The sequence below is a fragment of the Eucalyptus grandis genome, chromosome 7, assembly GCF_016545825.1.
Source record: "Eucalyptus grandis isolate ANBG69807.140 chromosome 7, ASM1654582v1, whole genome shotgun sequence".
NCBI classification, from domain to species: domain Eukaryota; kingdom Viridiplantae; phylum Streptophyta; class Magnoliopsida; order Myrtales; family Myrtaceae; genus Eucalyptus; species Eucalyptus grandis.
Genome location: NC_052618.1, coordinates 41,960,259 through 41,981,749, shown reverse-complemented (window position 1 = coordinate 41,981,749; position 21,491 = coordinate 41,960,259). Strand labels below are relative to the sequence as shown.

Below are 21,491 nucleotides of genomic sequence, written 5' to 3'. Positions count from 1 at the left end.
TGAACAGAAATAACCCTTCATAGATTAAGTTAAACAAAGGTGACATAAAGAACATCTTGGAAAAAAGTTGATCAACGTGAATCTGCTCACAAGAAAGCACTGGTCAGCCTATGCAACTCGACAAAGTGTCAGAAGATCTATCACTAGCACAAGCAAGATACCAAATTTGGAATTTTATATAATCTCCAGACCAATAAGAAACCTTCAAAGATCATCCCACAGTGAAAGCTCCTCCTACTTGCGAGAGATAACCCCATAAGATCCCTGCTAACACAGCTGCAGACACATAGCAATGCATTTTTCTTCACTATCCAGCCATTCAAACTAGCCTGCCCTTGGCTGTCAGTCCACATTGCCATGTGCCTGCTATTTCCAAAGTTCACTTTTCAGATAAGACCCAACTCATCTGATGTGAGGACCTCAACACTAGAAAACTTTAATAATCATGGGTTGTCAACAGTGAATTAATTAGTACTGCAAGATAGTAATTAATACTAGACACTAATACAGTAGATCTGCTATTGCCCAAGCAGGGTTCTTTCTGCGAATACAAGTTTTAGAGAACATAAATGCGCAGTACCTTCTACATGGATCGTCCACAGAATATTGTGGTTCTTCAGGGAAATATGGCTGATGAACTTCTGAAGAAATTTGTGAGCCTCCTTCAGGAGGAAGAGAAACTTGCCGAACATAGTAATCAGACTCCATAACCGGTTCTATCTGTCCCATATGAGTTTCTGATCCATATCGTTCATACCATGCTTGTAGAATGGAGCCTTCATATTGCTGCCTAGGAATGGCCAGGGAATTTGGCTGCTGCCTCTGGGGTAGATACAAGTCCCCTGGAGGAGGAAACCCTGCCGCTGGCTCCAAATATTTCTCCAGAGCATAAGCTGGTCGAGCAGACCGAATCATTCCATAGGGGAAGGCAACAGAAGAAGGTGGTATCACATCTATTGGTCTAAACAATGATACTAGAGACCTCACCTACAGCAAAAATAAAGCCCATCAGAATTTTCTCAGCCCAGATATTCCTTTTGTTGCCAATAAAGTGAATGACATCTACCTGCTTTCTATTGAGCTCCTGGCGAAACTTAGAACGGCTAACATAATTATCCTCGATTGCTCTCTTGAAAACACTCTCAGGAATAGGTAAACACTCTTTGTAGATCCTAAATTTCACCTACATTGAGGATAGGAGCCAAACAACCATCAATAAAAACAATCTTTCTGAAGGCACTAGGAACATAAGATATCCATCAAAGCAAGAAAAATATTGTTAAAAGTGACTCCAAAAGTAAGATATATTAGCTGAAATCCTAAATCAATGAAAAACCCATAAAATGACAAGGCAGCTCTTTCATCTCACTCATATTCAGAGCAACTGGCTGTCTCCAAGCTCAAACAGAATTTTACTGTAGTGACCAAGAAAGAAATTAAATATTGAAATACAATCGAGATGAAACCAAGTATTCATAACATATGCAAAATGGACAATCATCGGAGACTCTTGCATTTCTTTCTCCAGAAACGGAACAAATTAATGTATACAATTTCCTCCATGCCTCAGCTGTCAGACTCAACACTATTTCTGCCACAACCATCAAGCAACAAATCATGCTCTTCACTTTCCCACAATAACCATAAATTAGAAAGCTTTTCTGTCAACACATGAAGACTTAAGCAATGATAGACCTTTTCTCTTTCTGACTGAAAGAAGATTTCGTTAAATAGGTATCAAGGAGTAGCACCCTGATATGATTTCACTAAAAAGAGAGAATCCATTAAATCAAGCAAAGAGTTTAATGATGCAACTTGAATACTTTTGGCTAGGAATGTAACTTGAACTTTTACAAGCATAAGTTATAAAAAATTTAAGTCAAGATTCTTGTTTGTTCTACCTTGAATTCTCTTATCTTAGTAGTTCCCTTCCTTAAATTTTGCACCAAATTATCAACATTTCTACATTCCAGTTCGTATTATTGCAATACCAGCATTTGATTACTAAACTTCAGTGACATGGTTGAAAGATTCATGTTATGTCAACTCCTAACTAGAGATGATATATCCTTTACTGTAAATAAACATATAACGATGTACAACCCACCACCACTGGGCACTCGTGGCGATGAAGATTTGAGTCAAGATCAACTTCTGTCATCGGCGACATGGAGGTTTCAAAAAACCAACACATCTTAAGCCACCTCCCTTAGTGGCCAGCTGTCACACAAAACTATGCATCCCTACAGATCCATACCAGTTGCCATTGACATTAACTGTGAGTTACATGTCCATGGTTCAAATAGCCATAGCCAAGAATGGTCTCTGTTTAAATTAAAAAAAAAAATCATTGACCAAAGCCACCACCAGCATTTATATTTCACGCTTCTTTACTTTGTGATTCTTCTTTGTACTTCATAGTTCTTGTGTTGAGGTCTCCACTCATTCAACTAAAAGGTAGAAAATCCAGACATCGTTCTTTTTCGCAGTCTATACTCTATAGACGACATTATACATTGTCATGGCAAGACCAACATCAAAGATCATCCACGTCAGCACTTGACACCAAAAAGACCACTATTTACTTTTGAAAATAATATTTATCCACATTAAATAAAAGATGAACCTGAAAATGATAAATAAAAGCATATAAAAGCAAACAGTAAAATCAATCCATGCACACGCTAAACATAAGATACCTTTAGCCACCACCCACCTCTACAAATTGCAACATGCTCAGTTAAAACGACTTCCCAACTAAAGCAAATCCTAGACAACAATGAGGTGTCAGGGTTGCATTTGGGTACCCTTTAGAAAACCCTATTAGCCTTGGCCATATAGTCGGTGATTACTCCAAACCCGACTATCATACTAATATAGTACCTTCATTATACTAGATTATTCAGATAATTAATTTATCTATCCTTGTATTGCTATAATGATTTCTTCAAAATACTCAAAAAAAAAAAAAGCAACTAGACCATCAGGGCAGTATGAAGTTCTCATGGGCTCAACACAGACAGGTTTGGGACAAATTCAGGTCATAATCAGAACTAATTGGATTTGAAATGGGCTCAGCAATTCCTAACTCACCTCCCTCCAACCAATACCTCACCACCCAACTCCCAAAATAAACCATGAAAAATTAAAAATAGATAAAGAAAAAATGGAAAATGTCTAACTTCGCTGCTTTTTTACAAATAAGCATTTGAAACAAAAGCTCGCAGAGGATAAGAGCCAGAGGTGGTACAGAGTCCAGCAAGCCAAAAGAGTGCAATTGTTCATAAACACCAGAGACAAAATCACTTTCAATCATAGACAGGCCAAGTTGCATGCTTAAATCATCAACCAATACTCCAGCGCACTACATTCAACACAATGCTAACTCCACTTTCAAGATGCAATAAATAAATTATCTTGAAAGTTCCTTGATACCTGGGAACGAAATTTCTGGTCAAATGCCATGGGCTCTATGTCCAAGTCTCCCCCAGATGTCGCCTCATATACTCCATAGAGAAGTTTTAAGTCAAAATCAAACAAGAATAGTTTTGCACCTGGCTTGACTTTCTTCACAACTTTCAATTGTCCCACAGGCAGCCCGAAAACACGATATCGATAACATTCCGGCTTCGTTTTACCACTACACAAAAATATAAACCCCGCATCCCTCTCACTATCCTTTTCCACTTTCTCCTCCTCATGTGTCGTAGATGGGGTTGGTTCAACAGTAGGACCGCCCTCAAATGCCATGACACTAGCCATTACTGGATGAGTCTCCAAAACACTGATGGGATTAGGAGGAGGCCCACCATCAAGTGCAGAAGTCGCTATCATCTTGGAATGTGCCTTCAAAGTGCCCTTCCCTATCTTTTTAGTTGCCTTCATCAAAGATGGTCCTGGGTACTTATTCTTCTTGCCTTTCATCTTTGCTGTGGAGAAACTGCAGCAACCATAAAGTAGATGGTATTTGCAAGTTTCGCACCCAAACCAATCTATAAACACAAAAGACATTTAATTTTGTAGCGCTAACCTAATAATCATGGACGTTGTAAACATATTCTCTTCTTCAATTTCACGCTTCCTTAAAATTTTGACACATCAAATTCCAATCAAATTTCGAGTACACAGAACCAAAGTGCTCACAAAGGAATCTTGTAGCTTACAATGATAGAAATTGAATTAGATTGAACCGCAATTCCCCAAAAAGCATTCAATAGACATTTCAGATGCATAATCGAATTGACACATTCCCCTAGCAGTCCAAGGATGTAATACCTTTAAGAAAAAAAGAGCTCAGTAGCTTCAAAATAAAGGCCAACAGGAAAGCAAGATTACTTGGTTAGAGAATTAAAGGATAAGCTGTGATCACAGGGTAAAGGTAAATGGAGTTTTAAAAGTAGATTTCCTCGAAATGATTTGCTCACTTTTATCTAATTATCAAACACCCACCCAAAGATTATGTCTACATCCAATTTTAACATGTTTTCAAGAAATGACCATATTTTCAGTCAGGGTCAATTAAAGAGGTCAACCGTAGTCAACCAATGACACAGCTACTTATCAGAGATGTCCTAATCACCATTGGAGTGGACCTGGTGGCTGTCATGATCCAAATACAGCACAAGTAGACCTGCTCTTCTATAATCCAGCGCATGGCACTCGTACGAAATCTTATCACAGCCCTTGTTGGTGACAACCTACCTCACCTCCATGGCAACACTTCTCGTGGTCTCATTGTTTAATCACGACATTAAGGTATCTTCCAATACCTTAATTTCTTATTTCTGTCAATTGCCTCCAGATCATGTCCATAAAATGTTATCCATGTAATAATAGTCATATCAATCATCCAAGGCCTTTTATTCTTTAATTTAATTACTGCCACAGCTTACATCTAGCCTCTTGGTCCAAGAACCTCAAGATCATTAGTTGTGTACAAATAAGGTCACTTATATCTTGAATCTCCAATAAAGCACCATTATTCCAAAATCGGCCATCAAGCCCCTGGGGCTCAAAGAAAGCCTAAATATAAATTCTTGATATATATGCTAACATGGTCAAGCGTGAATGGTATGTAGGTATGCCAAAACAAGTGTTGATAAATCAAAGTTAAGTTCAAATTGGCCTAACTGTAGAAAGTTTCACACTATAGGACTTATCAAGGTATGCTCCAAAGCTGAATAATCAATGTCAAACTTTGAAACAGTACTTTGGCCCCTTCAATTAAAATATCAAGCCAAAGCATCAAGGAGACCACAGTGAGCAAGCAAGGAGCACGTAGTAACATGTATAGGCACCACTCCTCACCACAGGACTTCTTGATACTATCAGAAAAGCTAATCTCAACTTTTGCCTTCTGATTCTAGGATCTTCACAAGATTTTTCACATTGCCTCCAGTTGTTAAACCACATATTGCAAGCAAGATGAACACAACAGAGCACAAAAATAGGACTCTATTCAGCCATTCTCAAAGCCAGCCTAACATAACTTAGAGCTGGATTCTCATGCTCACATCACCTAAATGATAAATCAAACCGAATCCGTTAGAAAAGGCGTTTGCTGAAATATGCACAGAACCGGTAGAACTGATCCGAGTAGGAAACCTGAAATACATCATTCAGCACAACAACAAGTTCGTCTACTGGACTCATCAGCAGCACATTGTCCAAATTTGCACCAATAAACCTCGTAGAGCATTAAAAAACCTCAAGCTAATGGCTGATAACACAGAAATTCGACATACAAACCATCGATATCCATTTTGTCACAGCTGCAAAGAACAACGCTAAGTGTGCATTTCACTCAGTATTTTGAAAGCCAGCTAGGGAAATGTAAAAGCCCTTAGTCTAAAGGAGTTGAGGAAATGCAAAAATTGTGTTAGGTAAAAAAATTTCTGTAAAGCAACTTTGGGTGAAGCAGTGCTCAGTAAAGAAAAATTTTGCAAAGGGCTCCTCTAAATTTTCATTTTTTTATTAAGAAGATATCAAATTGTCGCCCGGGCAGTCACGCGATCTCAGGCGGCATTATGTGGGTCGGGCAACCTTGCCGGCCCCTCGCCAGTCAAATCTACCCACGTCAGCCCTTTGCCAGCCAGCCGCTCTCACAAAGAAATGAACAGTGGCAACAATGGGGGCAAAACTGAAGAATTAGTGAGGATAATTTTAAAAGGAAAAAAAAGTTATTTAACCCTAGTTTTAGTATTTCACACATACAACTTTAAAGGACTAGTCCATACTTGCCTAGGATTTTGCAGCATTTCCAAGGTAAATTATTAAGGCATGTCAAACACCCTAGCATTTTCTTGAGAGTTTTGGCGGCCGAAAGCTTCCAAAAAGCCGAACCAAACGCGGCCAAAGTCGCGGCCTTTAGTTTCGCTCCAAAATCGGCAACCAAAAACAGGAAGGAAAAAAAATACACAAAATACAATAGAAAAGAGCAACCGCGTCTACAGCGGAAAACTCAGCAAGCAAGCGTCGCCTTCGCTGATCAACCCGCATGCAAAAACGGCTGGCCGCGGCCAGCCGCGAGGGAGGAGGCGCTGATCAGGAGCGGAGCCGCGAGGGAAACGTTACCTCGCAATGACGAGCTTCTCGAGGCGCGAAAATGGCGGAACGACGATCGATCGGAAGCGAAGCGGACTCGTCGATCCGGAGGGGCCGAGAGTGAACTGGCTGCGTCGACTGATCGCGGAGAAGCGTGGCGGATAATTGAAACGAGCGAGGAACGGTCTCTCCGATTTGTCCGTTGGATGCGAGCGGGCTCTCGCGGGCCATGCGGGCCGCGGGCTTTTCCCCGAACGGTAACCCGGAACTAAGCCCGAAATTAAATATTAATTATAATAATAATAAATTAATAGTAATAATAATGATAAAGAGAAAAAGGATAAATCCAATAAAATTCTGAGAACCTGTGACGAAACTGCAATCTAATCTGATCTCGGGATCCATTTATTTAAGGGGAAAACTATTTTCGGAAAAAAAAATTGACTTTGCAGAGCAATGTCGAATGAAATCATTTTCCTGCAAAAAGAAAATCATTCTTCTTAAACCACCAAATAAATGAAGATTAACTATTTTATTTTGTCCGACCAAAAAAATACACTATTTTTCTTGAAAATGATATTCGTCAAAAATATTTTTATTTATTGTGAAATTAAAAAAAAAAAAAAAAAAAAACAATGCACCTTTAAGTTGTTCAATTTGTACATTCGATTTCTAAAACTTATTGCAAATATATAATCAGGTAGTTTTGTTAACTTCGTCAGATTCAAATGACAAAATATGTTGTCGCGACTTTTTTTATTTTTATTTTATTTTTTCTACATGAGAAAAAAAAGGAAGCGTGGGAAGGAAAAAGCCATCTCTCGCCGGCGAACGTGGGGCAGTGGTGCCGCCTCATCGGAGCCTCCCCTCTTATTTTAATTATGTTCTTTTTTTTATCTTTTGGACATTTTTCTGATTTTTCATTTTTAAGTAATAGGATATTAATCAGCACCAAGTGCCTTGAAAATTATTGAAACAAGCCATATCAGCGTTCTCCGTTATTCAACTTGGACGAAGTTATAAGGGAAGTACCTCAACATACTTTTGACTAAGTCTAAGGATTTTAATTGACAAATTAAAAATTCTAGAATTTGATTATATTTTTATTATAATTTTTAAGACTTTAAAAACGCTCATCCTTTAAAAAAAATATTTTCTTGAAAAGAAAATATCAAATCATTTTTGAAATCTCAAAGATCAAACAAGATATTATAGAATAATTAATATGAAATTACTTTTAAAAAATAGGAAATTTCCTATTGAGAAACGAAGTTTGAGGATCTTGACTTTTTGATAGGGTTCAGCCTTTGATCCGGACAGAAATATGAGGTCGGTAGGCCATTTAGATCGTTTAGCAATTTATCTTTTGAACATATTTCTTGTTGTTTTTCCACAATCGACTCCTAAAATCACAGTTGTTTTTCTTTTCCGTTGATATTTTAATGTTATCATAGTCGATAAAAGTAAAATTTTGAAAGAGTGGGCTCATTGCTGGGGCATTTGTTCTAGATGTCTTTATTTTATTTAATATTACTTTCAAGAAAAATCTCATGGCAAATAAGAAATTGCTAGGAAAAAAAAATTATTAGAACACGTTCCCATTATTTCTCCTGTTGCAAGATCTTGAGAGGCCAAAACTTCAAGGAAGGTAACTCATCCCCCGGATATCTTTTTTGTTTTTATTTCACATAACTTACTATTATTATTCAAAATCATCCCTTCTCATTAGTTCAAAATTGGACTCTAAAATGCTCACTTGGATAAACCTAGCATGCATGCCACATTTTTGTTTACACACATGGCGCCGACGTGAGAGTATTATAATTCATTATAAAAATATAATACTTTTGGAATATAATATGCGAAAACGACGTGAACTTACAATTTACGTCAACGCGAAATTATCAGAAAAATAAACAATAAATAATAAGAATATAAGAAATTTACGTGATTCAATCCGAGTGTCGGTACATACGTCTACGGAAAGAGCCAGTAATACTATAATCGGAAAATCAAAATTTACAATCACTCACACACTTAAGTATTTCTCACGCCTAAATTTAACTCCAAACACAAAGTGTTTATAAATAAATAACTCATTTGGACATAAATTCATGGCACAAAATTAGCCAAATTCAAACTTGAAACAAAAACGTGCGCCGCTCTCTGTAGCTTGACATGTGAGGCTTCAACGTGCGGCTCCGGTTCTTTCTCTACTTTCGTAGGACTTCAGCGACTCTTACGGAAGGAAAGAAGACGTGCATGTTCTGTTTTTATACGTGTCCAAAAGGTCAAAACTTTGACCTGGCCCACCTCCTTTTGGTTCTACGATGCAGAGGATTCTTTCTTTTTCAAAAAAAAAAAAAAAAAAAAAAAAAGAAACCGCCTTGGAATTTTGTATGCACAAAGTCAAAAAGTCAAATATTTGAATTTGGGCCCCACCAAGAAAATTTGCAGAGGTTCGGCTTCTCCAAAGCGAGAAGGAAACTTTTGCTTTTTTTATTTTATTTATTTTCTCTTTTGTAGATCTTCAACGATCTAGCAAAGCTTTTTTTGTTGACCGAAAACACCCAAGCGAATTAGCGAGTGGGCCATACCGGCCACGACTCCCAATCTCGGTGGTTGATAAAGCTGAAAATCAATCAATTTGGTTTGTAATTCAAATGAAATTCAATCCGATCCAAAAAGATTTAAACAACAGCAATTTAGATGAAGTCAATTACCCGAATCATTAAGATCCTATCAAAAATTCGCTTGGTTCAATTCGATGTTTCAATTCACATTTTGTTTGCCTTCTTTTTTGCCAAATCCTTTTGCCTTTCAAAGATTATATTTCTACTAAGGAAAATACCCAAAAAAAAAAAAAAGGCATTTGCTCTGCTTCTCATTGACACAGAAGAGACAGGTGTCAGATCCGGTTTCTGCATACGCAAGCGGGCTGGAAAAATGGGCTTTATGGCATCCAGGGAAGTGGGGTGTTCGAGTTAGAAATCCAAAGACAAAATGAATATTATCTTAGATAATATTTGAAGGAAGGATAAGCCTTCCCGACACGAACTAATCAGAAGCTGCTATTCTCATGATATTGGCAAGCCAAAACTCAATTATTGTATTAAAGCGATTTGTATGTCTCGCTCAAAACTGGATGTTCGAGCTAAATTAGACTTTATGTGACCAACTTCAATTCCCCCTACTTAGAAACAATCCATCCAGAAAAGGTTGGCGAGGTGTCCCGCTCACCAGGCACTAGACCCGTTAAACGGGTGGGTCGGGCTGAGTTTGGTCGGGTCATAAATGGTCCGACCCAAATCAACCCATTTAACCCGTTTATGACCCATTTATTGCAATGCAAAAATTTTGACCCATACCCGACCCGACCCATACCCAACCCATTTACCCTAAACTTAATTTAACTAAACTTAATATATATATATATATATATATATATATATATATATATATATTTAAAAAATAGTATTGCTAAAATAATTTTATACAACATAAATTTAATGAAAATTTTTTATAATTTTTAAAATAATTATTTTAAAAAATCGAATTTTAATTATCTTTTTTAAATAAATTTTTTTAAATATAAAATTTTTCTTTTTCTTTTTTTCTTCTTCTTCTTCTTTGGCCGGCCGACGGCCATGACAATGACGGCCCCGCCGGCCGGCCATAGGCGAGCCTCGAGCTTACCTGGCTCGCTGATGCCGGCAAGCTCAAGGCTCACCGAGATCGGCAAGCTCGAGGCCTCCGCCTCGCCAAATTTGGCGAGCTCGAGGCTCGCCGACTCGCCGATCTAGCAAGCCTCGAGCTCACCGGGCGTCGGCCGGCCTCGCCAGATCCGGTGAGCTCGAGGCTCGCCCGGCCGATCGCCGGCCATCATCATCTTTGGCGACCAAAGGAAGAAGAAAGAAAAATAAAATTAAAATAAAAAACAATTATAATTTCGGTTTTTATAAAAAAAAAAATTGTAAAGTTAAAGAGAGAAGAGAGAGATGGTGAGGTTTTGAGTGAAAATAAATGGGTTGATAAATGGGTCTTAAATGGGTTAGCTCTTTGACCCATTTAAGACCCATATATCTTAGTTTTGACCCATTAAAACCCAGTATGGATGCTTTAGAAAATAAAGCTTGACCCATTAATGACCCATTTAACTATAAATGAGTCCATAAATGGGTTGCACAACCCATTTAACACCTTTACCAGGCACTACACGGGCTTGTCCTTAACCAAAAGCTTTTCAGTCCATGACAAATATTATCAAAGCAGGTTTCCATGACAAATGCACCACCTTTCAAGAAAAAAGAGAAACTTCCATTGGTTTATTAAAATAGGGACAAGCCTTGTAGGCGAAAGAAAGCCCTACTAATTGGCTCGAGATGACACAATTGTGAGGGGGAGTATAAGTGGTTGGAGATTGCAAACAGTTTCAATTAGGAAAGGTAACCAATGGAGTGGAGTGACTTGTCTTGTTGGGCGAGCATTTGCTTCACGTAAGTAACAAGGGAGTGAAGACAATGGTTGAAGAACACGAGGAACAAAATAGCACGCAAGAGGGGCGTAGGGGAAATTGATTGGGGGAGCTGGAAAGTGTCGCGGATTGTAAAGTTATTACCGGTCGGCGGTACGAGCTGCAGCAAACTGTAAAGTTGTTAATCACTGCCATTTTGTTTGATTTTCATCCTTTCTGCCCTTTGATCCATTGGATTTTTCTCTAGATATGCTCTTCTCCTGTTTTAGTCGCACCCCTGCTCAAGAACACCTCATCCATTTTTCATGTTTTCAAGTGTCAACGGGTCGATTTGGATCTTTCGTTTGTTGACCTGAAACCCAAACACACCCAAAGGTTCCGGTTTGGCTCTCGATAACTCAGGTCCGTTCAACACCCCCTACTGGTCACAGTGCTCGAATCTCAGATCCGAGATCTGAAACTAGTGCGTTCGCAAGCCAGTCAAGCATAGGAGCACACAGCCACAACCATCGATCGCAACGATGGCTCGCCAAAGAACGGGTGACCACAGCCGGTGGTGAACACAGTGGCTGTGATCACCTAAAACTCCCAAGCACACCAGATCAAGCAAAAGCGCTCACCATCTACCGTTGAAGGAAGTCCACGTTTAAAGAGAACAAGAAAAAGAGATGAATACACCAATGGAAGACAATTAACGAAGTGGTTCTCATAAATATGCGAGTATATAATCATCCCATCATCGCTTCAAAATTTCTAAAATTAGAAAGAGAAACAGGAGGAGAAAGGAAAAAGAAAAAAAGAAGCTCTCCCTGACCGGTTTCACCTCACAACAGGTACAGGGGGCTCTAGGACTAAGGATACAAAGCAGGACAAAACGAGAATGTCCAGAAAAGAATGTATAGCGGAGGAAGCCTCCATGGGCTGCAGGCTGCAGTAGAAGCCTCTTGACCGCGCCATGCCACGCTGTCAAGATCGTCCAAAATTTCAGAGCTCCAAAAAAAATGCTCCTTTGCCACCAGGAACTTCGCAAAAAATCCAAAAAAAAAAAAAAAAAAACCGGAAAATTGCTCAGCGCTAAGCTAAGCGTCACTTCTCTAACTTTCGAAGAGGCTTCCGGATGGGGAAAAAGAAGGGTTTTTTAGTTTCTCTATATTCGGTTTTATCTCTTTTCCTGAGAAGTCGAGATAATTAGGGTAAAAGCGAGGAGTTACTGGGCTGTGAGTTAGTACACGCAAAAGGGCAGCTTCCTTAGTCTAAATCCTTGGCAGAACTTGCAGTTGGGTCTAATCCAATGGATGAATCTTCACCGTCCGCCATGCTTGGGAAGCTTCCCATGTTGTTCTCTTCAAGGATGTTGGCGCGCATTTTCCCGGGTCTTGTCCGGACATTAACCCCCATCGGAAAAGGAACCTGTAAATCCAAGTTGTCAGCAGCGTGAGGCTACTTCCGGTTTTGCCATATATATCACCTCACTGGTTTTCCATCATATCCAACTTATTTCCTTTGTGGGACAATAAATAAGTAGACATTGCTGCAAAGATTCTGGCATATGAGGATGGAGAAAATAAGGCTTTTTGTTAAGTGACCACAGACATACCTGATCACCAGCATTCGGTCCCTCAGTATTGAAAAGAATAGGACGACATCTTTTGTCCTCATTCATCAAGCTCGAATTTTGGAAATGTGCGATGAGTGCGGCTTTTCCTTGTATACGAGCATATGCAAGAGATGCTACTTTTTCACTGTTGAATTTTTCCCATTTCTTCCCATTGAATGCCTATTGAAAGTGGAATCATGTTTTGAGGTCTGATCAAGCCATAATCTTTAAATGCCCCATTCAGCTGCATTTTGAACCAATTACGACATACCTTATAGAATGGAATTATTTGGACAGGCTCAGTCATGTTGATGAAAGCATACCCGACATTGCATTTGTTCTGCAGCAAACATGAAAGTCAAACAACTACAGTAAATAGGAGTTTAAAGTGAAAAACCCATATTGACTCCTCCCTTTCTCCAACCTAATGCCTCAAGCCCACAACAGTCACTTCAGGAAAGAAATGCACTTGCCTTAAAATCTATCGGCAGATAAATGAAGTTGTAAGTTCCTCGATGTTGTTCATCAATTGCAGCCAAAAGCATTTTGGAAGTATACCTGTGTTTAACAGTAACAGTAACTTCAGACTAATTTGAGTACGTAAAGAGAAATCAGTGCTCCTATCAAATACTAATGATTCTCTTATTGATGCTTCAAAAAGGGCAATGAGGTAAAAACCAACAAATAAGCCTTTACCAAGGAAACATATAAATGATAAATCATCATCAATCCACCCTGCGAAACCATAAATGACCAGGCACAAATACATAGTTACAAAATTTGAACTTTCTCCTTCTCTATACTAGTAGGGCACAATTTATTGTGCCATAGCTGAATCAAATCAAATAGTAAAAATTCAATATGAATGGTAAATCATATCCTACTGCTAGACCAACAGATCTAACCATGTTTATCCTTCTCCACACAGTAGCTTCTAAGTCATGATATATACAGAGGAATAACAAGGATTTTTCCCTCTTTAGGTATCGGGCCAAAAGGAATTAGTAGGAAGAAACGCCAAGGATTGTTATTTGTAAAAGCCTACACTTGTGAAGGATACATTGGTCAAAATTAAACAGAACAAAAGTTGATGAGTATTCTTTCGGATGTCGAATTACGTACTTGTTAGGAATGTTCTTAATCATCAAAGTTGTCCTGTTATCTTCTCCTCGCATTATCCGGTCAAGGTCAAGTTCATACTGCTTCTTGTTGTCCACCTGATTAGAAGCGCCATCATTTCTTCGATTTCTAGTACGCTCATTGGAAGGATCAAATGGAGTTACAACAGGCATCATGTGGCCTCTCCCAGGAAACATAATTCCCTGCTGATGATGTGATTGGAGTCCCACATTTCTAGGGACCATTGGCAAGTCCACAGAGTTCCTGCCAGCTTGCTGAATGATGTTATGAGGAACAAAATCCACAGAATGTGGCCCTCCACCAGAAATTCGCATATTTCCAAGGGACACATGATGAAAACTGGAAGCCTTGGGTGATTCTCCTATATATGGTTGTTGCCGGTCCCAAATAGAAGGATTAATGGCTGGAGCAGACCCAACACTATGATTATTCATGGGCAAAACTGTGTTGAGCATTTGAGATGGTGCCCCAGGGAGTCCATGTAGTCTTGGCAGAGGAAGAGCATTACTGATTCCACTGATAAAAGATGGAGAGTTTGGCCACAAGAGGCTCGGAGGTTGAGGAGAACATGAATTGCTCCATGTGCGATGATGTCCAGCAAGAGGTTGGCTCCCATTAAGAGCGGCTCCAAAGACTGAGAAAGAGAGCTCACATAATTAAATCCGAAAGAAGACCCAAAAAGATAGTTAGCATTACAAAAGATCCTCCTACATATCTAACAGGAGAATAAATGAAACTAACTCACCCTTAAGTTAGAACTTGAAGAGGCGGCAGGTTACATACATACTTTGCACCGCACTCCATCTAAAAGGAAAAACAGCCAAAATACAGATCCTTTTGTCTACTTAACCCATGAAACAACTTCAAAAGGATCTTCCATTTAAAACTACTAAAAGAACAGTGGCAATCAAGACTCAAATGTTTGGGATTTCTAGATTTCCTGTTTGGCCAGAAACGACTCAGAAAAGAGAGCCTACTCGAGAAATATTATCCAAAATAGCAAATGTGCCTTTTTGTTTTTTCCTACTGACAGCCTGCTCAACATCTATTTGCTAGAAATAAATTCAATGCTTACTAGTTGCATGCAGATCTGCTAATGAGAACACACACAGCATTCTTGAAAATCATACTTACCACCTTCATTAAGTCCCAGTGAGTGTCCTTCTGAGCCTACTCTGCACAATTGCCTGGGATCCACTCTTTCAGGTGGTATCTGGTTGAAGTTAGCCCCCATGATATTGGGAGAATTACAGGGAATGCCATTTGCAAGGCCATCATGATAATCTGGAAGAGAATGAGGATGAATGCCAGGTGCTGGTCGAATATCAAATGCCAGTTGTCCTTTGGTATAACCAGATTCAGTAATACCAGAATAATTTCCAACTGAACCAACCCTCATCAAAGAAGGCAAGCTGCTAGGAACACTAGAAGATATCCCCTGATGAAATGCAGCTTCTAGAAATGGGGATCCCACAGAGTACATGCCCAAACTAGTTCCATTATCCATGCCGTTAGATGTGATTGTGCCCAGAGGTGGTCCTGCTAAAAATGCTCTGTGAGAGAACTGCCTGCTTATTAATTTAAAACAGTGAATGAAATTCCAGCATCTACACACCAGATATTCTAACAGTGGAGTTATTTGTGGGGCTGTTCTGCTGCATAAAAAGATCAATCTCATCTTGTTCCAAGTCCTGTGGCAGCTGTTGCATACTGCAGCATAAACAGATCGACGAAAAGTCAGTAAGGCCCTGTTTGTTAACATTTTTTATTTCTGTTCATGAACAAAATTTCTGTTTTTTCATTCCAGGGAACAAAAAAAGAACAAAAACACGTTTATTTGCGTTTTTGTTCCAAATCTATTTTTTTGTTCCCAGGAACACATTTGGAACAGAAACAAGAAAAACGTGTTTCTTATTTCTGGAACAATTTTTAAGAACAAATTTTCTCTCTCCTCTTTTTTTCTTCTCTTTTTTTTTTTCTTTTCTTTTTCTTTTTTCTTTGGCCGGTCGCCGACCTCGCCGGAGCGTCGCCAGCCCCTAGCGAGGCTCGACCTCGCCGGATCTGGGCAAGCTTCAGCGAGCCCGAGCTCGCCCGGCCCACCGGCGACGGGCGAGCCGAGCTCGCCGGCACAGGCAAGGCTGGGCGAGCTTGGGCTTGCTGGATCCGGGCGAGCCCGAGCTCGCCTAGCCAAGGCGAGGCCGCCAGCCAAAATAAGAAAAATAAAATAAAAATATTAAAAATTAAAAGAAACAAAAAAAGAACATAAATTTATCAAACGTGTTTCTGTTTATTTTTTATTCCCGGAACAAGTTTACCAAACGCCTTTCTTCTATTCAAAAGTGTTCCCAAGAGCAGAAATAATTTTTTCTATTTCTGTTCCCTGGAACAATTTCTGAACATACCAAACGCGCCCTAACAGATCAACAAATAAAGTTTCTCTCTTTATACATCTCAAGCCAAGGTTAGAACTATACTCAGCTAGTGTACATAAGTCTTTGCATAATCAGATGTGTCCAAAATTGCAAACTTGCTTCAGAGACAGTACTTTCTCAATTTAATAACCAATATAAGTTAGGATATCACCCTTAGCAGAAAAACTTTTGAGTATGATTAATCCAAGCCCCTGACCCCAGAAGGTACAAGGGGACAAGATTACTGTTAAGGTTGTCAAGTTTAAAGAATCGCACCGTCTTGCACCACCAGGACGACTTGGCTCAACTTTAATCTGTTTTCCAGCAATATCGCTCCTGTTCAATGCACGCAGAGCAGCCTCTGCAGCTCTAACATCATAAAATTCAACAAACTTATGATTACTTCGGAGTGGAGTCTCGCGAATCTGCAACAGAATTACAAGTATGCAAGTCAATTCACTTTGTTGCAATTCCATGAAGAAAGACACATTACAACCCATAGAATTTCTGACCTCTTTGACTTCTCCGTAAACACCAAATATGTGGCGGAGTTCATCATTTGAAACAGAAGAGTCGAGGTTAAATACCACAAGAGTCCCTTGGTTAACATCTTTTTCTGATGGGTTGTCCTGATAAATGGGAAAAGAACAAAACATGAGGGTCATGCTAGATAATTTAAGCACATGACAAAATGACGAAGAAATTTATACTATCATAAAGTGAAATCTCCATCTAAAACAACAAGAACTGCACATCAACAAGGACAAAACAAGACAGATTACCTTCGGAATCGAGTAATGAATGTCTAGTTTTCTACGCCTTAGAGGTTTGTTCTGGAGTGCTTTCATGGCAGTTCGGGCTGCTCTGATGTCATAGTAAGATATCATCACAAAGCCCCGATGTTTGCATGCTGTATAAAGAGTGCGAATACCTCCATATTGCTGCATCATGAACACAGTGGGTCATAAACTGGCCAACATAGGAAAAATATGTCAACACTAATTACATATTGCCGCGCATTGATGATGTGTTGGATCATGTCCAATAACCTGCAAATAAAGTTAAGAAAACAAAAAAGAGCAAAACCTCAAAAAGAGCCCGTAGCTCAGCATCTTCAACATTGCTATTTATGTTCCTGACAAACAGTGTCCTAGAGGGGTGTTCTCCATGAGGGTGCTCCCCTGCAATTGAAGCATTATTTCCTGATGGAGAGACTCCACCAGTAAATTCAAACTTCTTCTGTCCTGCAGATAAGCCATCATCTTCCAGATCCATTCCCCCGACACTACTAAAGAAGTCCAAGTCCTCTGCATCATCCCCAGCCTTAGGCTGCGCAAGAAAGTCAAGTCCATCCGTCACTCCAGAAAGCAGGTCGTCATCATCAGGGAGTAGGTTTCCTATTGTCTGTGCTTCAATTTCTTCCAAGGATTCAAGTACTTCCTCTTCTTCATAGTGGACAGTGTCAATTGAATGGCCATACACTGCGCTATTTGGTGTTAGTTTCACTGCACCAAGAAGATGCAAAACCAATGAGATAAACAGAAGCATCACAAGCCAACTTGAAAGAACGAGCTAGCAGTATCATAAAGAACTGCCATGCAACAGAAAATTAAACATCAAAGAAGTTAGAGACAGAATATTAAATAGAGTAGTCTCATAGGAGGAACTTGAACATAATTGAGGAAATGAAAAGAGAGAGGGCCTACTTTTCCTGCTAAATAACTCCGACAATGAGCTTGAGAATAGACTGTTCTCAGACCGAGCACCCATCATATTAATTCTGTCACTTTCCGTAAGGTGTGGAGCTAGCTTTCCATTCAAACTAGTTTTAGATCCTGGAGCGTAGTCTGCAGTTCCCAACAAAGCCAAAGACTGAGTAAAGTGTCCGTCTCTTGCAGTAGCCTTTGCATCTAAGCTAACATTAACATTCTCTTCTCGCATTGGGAAAGGCTCAAGAAGATCAGCAGACATTGTTGCTGGCAATTCCATTCGTGAAAGCTTGGACAGGGTTGAAGAAGTGAAGAACTTTCCACCTACTGTTCCTGACATTAAGAGAAAAAGCTACTCTCAGAAATGTCAAAATTAATCCGTCTAGATTTGATTCCTCTGAGAATATGTCTATGAAAACCAGCAGTGACAAGGAAAGTAAATCGAATCTAAGCTATACTAATATGGAACTCTTTCCTATTCAAATAATCCACGACTCCATTCACCTCGAGTTATAATGGCCTTAGCAACACAAAAGGAAGAAATGAAAAATTATTCCTATTATAAATGAGAAGGCGTCAAACCAAAATGAAAGAATCCAACAGAGGAATGCGCAATGACCACCCAATGCACAATGAATGCAAACTGAGTTTTCTCGAAAAGCTTACTACTACCAATGATAACTTTATGCTGTTTGCAAAACAATGTCTCCCAGCATACAATTACACTGGAATCCATTAACTTATACAAATTGAAGAAAGTCACTGCTACCTTAGAATCCAAAAAACTTTATCCCCCTATCCAACATAACATGTAGGTCGCTGTTTTTTTTTTCAATTTATTTATTTATAATTATGTAGGTCGCACTTTTTTGATGACGTGTATGAAAGTCTGATGATTGTTTCATTATTTACGCTTCTTCAATATTGCTTTTATCATTCAAATCCCAAATTAACAGTTATTTGGGATTTGAATGATAAAAGCAATATTGAAGAAGCATCAATAAGGAAACGATCATCAGACTTTCATAGAACCAAATCCCTTATGTCTCACAATAAATTTCAAAAGATGGCGTATCACGGGATCCTCAATCAAATCTGGCATGCCAAAACGAATACTGGCCCCAGTACCACTTTAGGTCCCTTATCTAGCTCCAACTAGCGAACCAAAGCAACTTGATGCCTTAGGAACAACGTTACATTCCTAATACATTTTCTTACCAAAGGTTGGAGTGGTCCAAACTCTAAGATCCTTATTGAAGCTGTATATGTCTGTATCACAACAGACACCCCACCTTAAAGATGCTCAGGGAATGGAATCCTCGTCCTGAGCTTCTAAGTATAAGTTCCATTGACAATTTTTTCAAAAGTAATAAATTAGTTATCCATGAAAGACATGCCACAGTGAAGCAGAGAGAAGATATAGGAACTTCCCCATCACATGTTCATATTGGCAGCAGTGGTGTTGTTACACCATGAAGCATAGGAAGCAAATACAAAGGGAAAGTGCTCTAAGTACTGCTAAAAATACATCACTTTCGGCCCAACAGACAAGAAAAGGTACAGTGCCACATGGTGATGCTATTCATAAAAGTAACAATGACTTGCTAAAATTTGCCACTGACCATTTTGATCAGGCATAGCCTCTGACTTCCAAAACCCAACCTGCCTCTGTAAAGTATGAGATAAAGTCAGACGACTAGAATGGATAACAAAACAAAGGATGAACTTCAAATATACAATTCTAGCCAAATCCTCCCATGTGACCACAACTGTGGCAGTTAAACCAAATAGGAAAATGAGCAAAGGCATAATTTCCCAATACCTCACTGGGGAAATGGACATCTTCAGGAGTGCGGTATGCTGAGGATAAACCCTTCAGGTCCATCATCGGAGACGGCATGATCAAACCCTCGAGCTAGAAACTACCCGACTGTTCTTCTTCAACAAAACAGCATGAAAGGACTCCTGGTTGCACAGAAAACCTGGAAAAGAAAAACCCAGACTTACCCTCCCGCAGAATTTTACAAGCACAAACGAGACCATCAAACAGAATATGTAGGCTCGAAAAAAAAAAAATCTCCAGCTTGAATCAGCAAAAGATCTTGCATATAGCCACGCACTAATGAAGAATCATTCGCGGGCAGACAGCATAAAGACACAGAAAGAATTCTCGTAATAATTCGCCCAAGCTAATTCCACTGAAAATTATGCCGAATTAATTGCAGAATCCCGCATCCATCGATGTTCACGAAGCAAAGACCGCAGAGCCAACACGCAAAGCAACTAGCGGAAACGGCAACACCACCACACACCACATTTCAAAACTGCATAATCAGCTCAAATTCGAAAGCAGCACACCAAAATCAGCACACAATTCCACCCAATTCAGCCGCCGGAGCCCCGAACGAGCGTAAAAAACCGAACTTTCGACCTCGACGCCGGACCAACCGCACGGGGGAAGCGCCCGACGGGCCGACGGAGGCGAAATGCGACCGAGGAACTTTAAGAAAGAAAACCACCTTTCTCTCGCAGGCGAAGGCGAATTTCCGCAGCGACGGAGAGAGGGAGGGAGAGGCAGAGAGGGAAGAATTTAAACAGCGAAGCAGGAGGAGAGAGAGAGGGGGAGAGAGAAGATGGAATGAATTACGGCATAAGGCAAGGGAGGACGAGGCCGAAACAGCAAGGGATCGCCTCAAGGGAACCTGTGCCTTGCAGGATCCTCCTCCGTAAGCAAGTCCCCTTAATAAACTTCGATTCCTGTTCTTCCCTGCATTGCACGTCAACTCCCCGAACGAAAAAAAACGCCTCCCCGATTTTCAAAATTCTCCGAGACGCGGCATCCGCGTCGTCGCCACCGTCACCTCCTCCTCCTTCCTTCCTTCCTTCCTTCCTTCCTTCCTTCTTCTCTCTCCTCCCCTGCCTCGCGGCGGCGGTCGGAGGCCGCGGCGGCGTCCTCCGGCGAAGTTCCGGTCGGTCGGTCGCCCGAAAGAGACAAGGACAGAGAGCAAACGAGCGAGCGAGAGAGAGAGAGAGAGAATCGTCGATGTTTTTTTTTTTTTTTTTTCTAATCCCTCCTTCGCTCTCTTTTCTCTGGGGGAGTGCGTGCGGGCGTGCGTGTCGTGGAGAGAGAAAGAGAGCGAGAGTTTACGGAGAAACGACTTTGACGGTTGTTGAAGCGGAGAGCGAGCCGCCGTTAAAGCGGGGAGGCCTTGGGGCGCCCTAACGGCGTCAATGCGGGGTCAGTTGTCGTTGTGCGGTGTCGAATTGCGTGGCAAAGCGAATTGGAGCATCCCTCTCTCTCTCTCTCTCTCTACGGGATGAAGTGTTGTACGATGATTAGCGAGCTTCAATCTCTCTCTCTCTCTCTCTCTCTCTCTCTGTCTTAAAGCCAAGTCGGTTAATTAATTAATAAAGGGTTATCTCCTTTTTCCTTTTTTTTCTTTTTTCCTCTTTTGCGTTCTTTGGAGTAGAGATTACCAAATTACCCTTCTCGAAAATGATTGAGTTTACCAAAAATCAAGAAAGATAAAGAGGGTTTTTTGCACGACATTCATCGATAATGAGTACATGCGATTCAAAAGTTGTCTCGCGGAAAATTCACTTTACCACCGAAAATT

General features: G+C 40.1%; 2 protein-coding genes across 5 annotated transcripts; both read right to left on the bottom strand.

Moving 5' to 3' along the window:
- LOC104453557 lies at nucleotides 1-6,692 on the bottom strand. The gene is made up of 5 exons (XM_018876812.2): nucleotides 6,574-6,692; nucleotides 3,436-3,940; nucleotides 1,067-1,183; nucleotides 581-987; nucleotides 1-366 (listed from the first exon to the last, which is right to left on the bottom strand). The coding sequence occupies exons 2-5, from the start codon at nucleotides 3,922-3,924 to the stop codon at nucleotides 144-146; spliced, it is 1,236 nt and encodes a 411-aa protein (XP_018732357.2). The 5' UTR covers nucleotides 3,925-3,940; nucleotides 6,574-6,692; the 3' UTR covers nucleotides 1-143.
- A 5,008-nt stretch (nucleotides 6,693-11,700) lies between these two features.
- On the bottom strand, nucleotides 11,701-20,942 carry LOC104453556 (protein MEI2-like 4). Of its 4 annotated transcripts, none has more exons than XM_039316875.1 (15): nucleotides 20,522-20,942; nucleotides 19,697-19,856; nucleotides 19,497-19,542; nucleotides 17,872-18,201; nucleotides 17,252-17,670; nucleotides 16,948-17,106; nucleotides 16,678-16,794; nucleotides 16,442-16,590; nucleotides 15,370-15,464; nucleotides 14,889-15,296; nucleotides 13,737-14,388; nucleotides 13,088-13,172; nucleotides 12,886-12,954; nucleotides 12,615-12,794; nucleotides 11,701-12,427 (listed from the first exon to the last, which is right to left on the bottom strand). In XM_039316875.1, the coding sequence occupies exons 2-15, from the start codon at nucleotides 19,772-19,774 to the stop codon at nucleotides 12,266-12,268; spliced, it is 2,949 nt and encodes a 982-aa protein (XP_039172809.1). In that variant the 5' UTR covers nucleotides 19,775-19,856; nucleotides 20,522-20,942; the 3' UTR covers nucleotides 11,701-12,265. The 4 variants fall into 4 exon arrangements, with proteins under 4 accessions (XP_039172809.1, XP_010066450.2, XP_010066452.2 ...); XM_010068148.3 differs by having other exon boundaries at nucleotides 17,872-18,207; nucleotides 20,522-20,941; XM_010068150.3 differs by having other exon boundaries at nucleotides 14,889-15,293; nucleotides 17,872-18,207; nucleotides 20,522-20,940.
- Between the last annotated feature and the right edge of the window lie 549 nt (nucleotides 20,943-21,491).

Coding starts and splice junctions, on each gene's coding strand:
- LOC104453557 (XM_018876812.2), bottom strand. CDS start 3,924: ATGAAAGGCAAGAAGAATAAGTACCCAGGACCATCTTTGATGAAGGCA. Junction 1,184..3,435: donor ACCAGAAATTTCGTTCCCAG/GTATCAAGGAAC, acceptor TCCTCAATGTAG/GTGAAATTTAGGATCTACAA. Junction 988..1,066: donor AGGAGCTCAATAGAAAGCAG/GTAGATGTCATT, acceptor TTTTTGCTGTAG/GTGAGGTCTCTAGTATCATT.
- LOC104453556 (XM_010068148.3), bottom strand. CDS start 19,774: ATGCCGTCTCCGATGATGGACCTGAAGGGTTTATCCTCAGCATACCGC. Junction 16,591..16,677: donor TTTACGGAGAAGTCAAAGAG/GTCAGAAATTCT, acceptor ATTCTGTTGCAG/ATTCGCGAGACTCCACTCCG. Junction 13,173..13,736: donor ATTAAGAACATTCCTAACAA/GTACGTAATTCG, acceptor TGTTAAACACAG/GTATACTTCCAAAATGCTTT.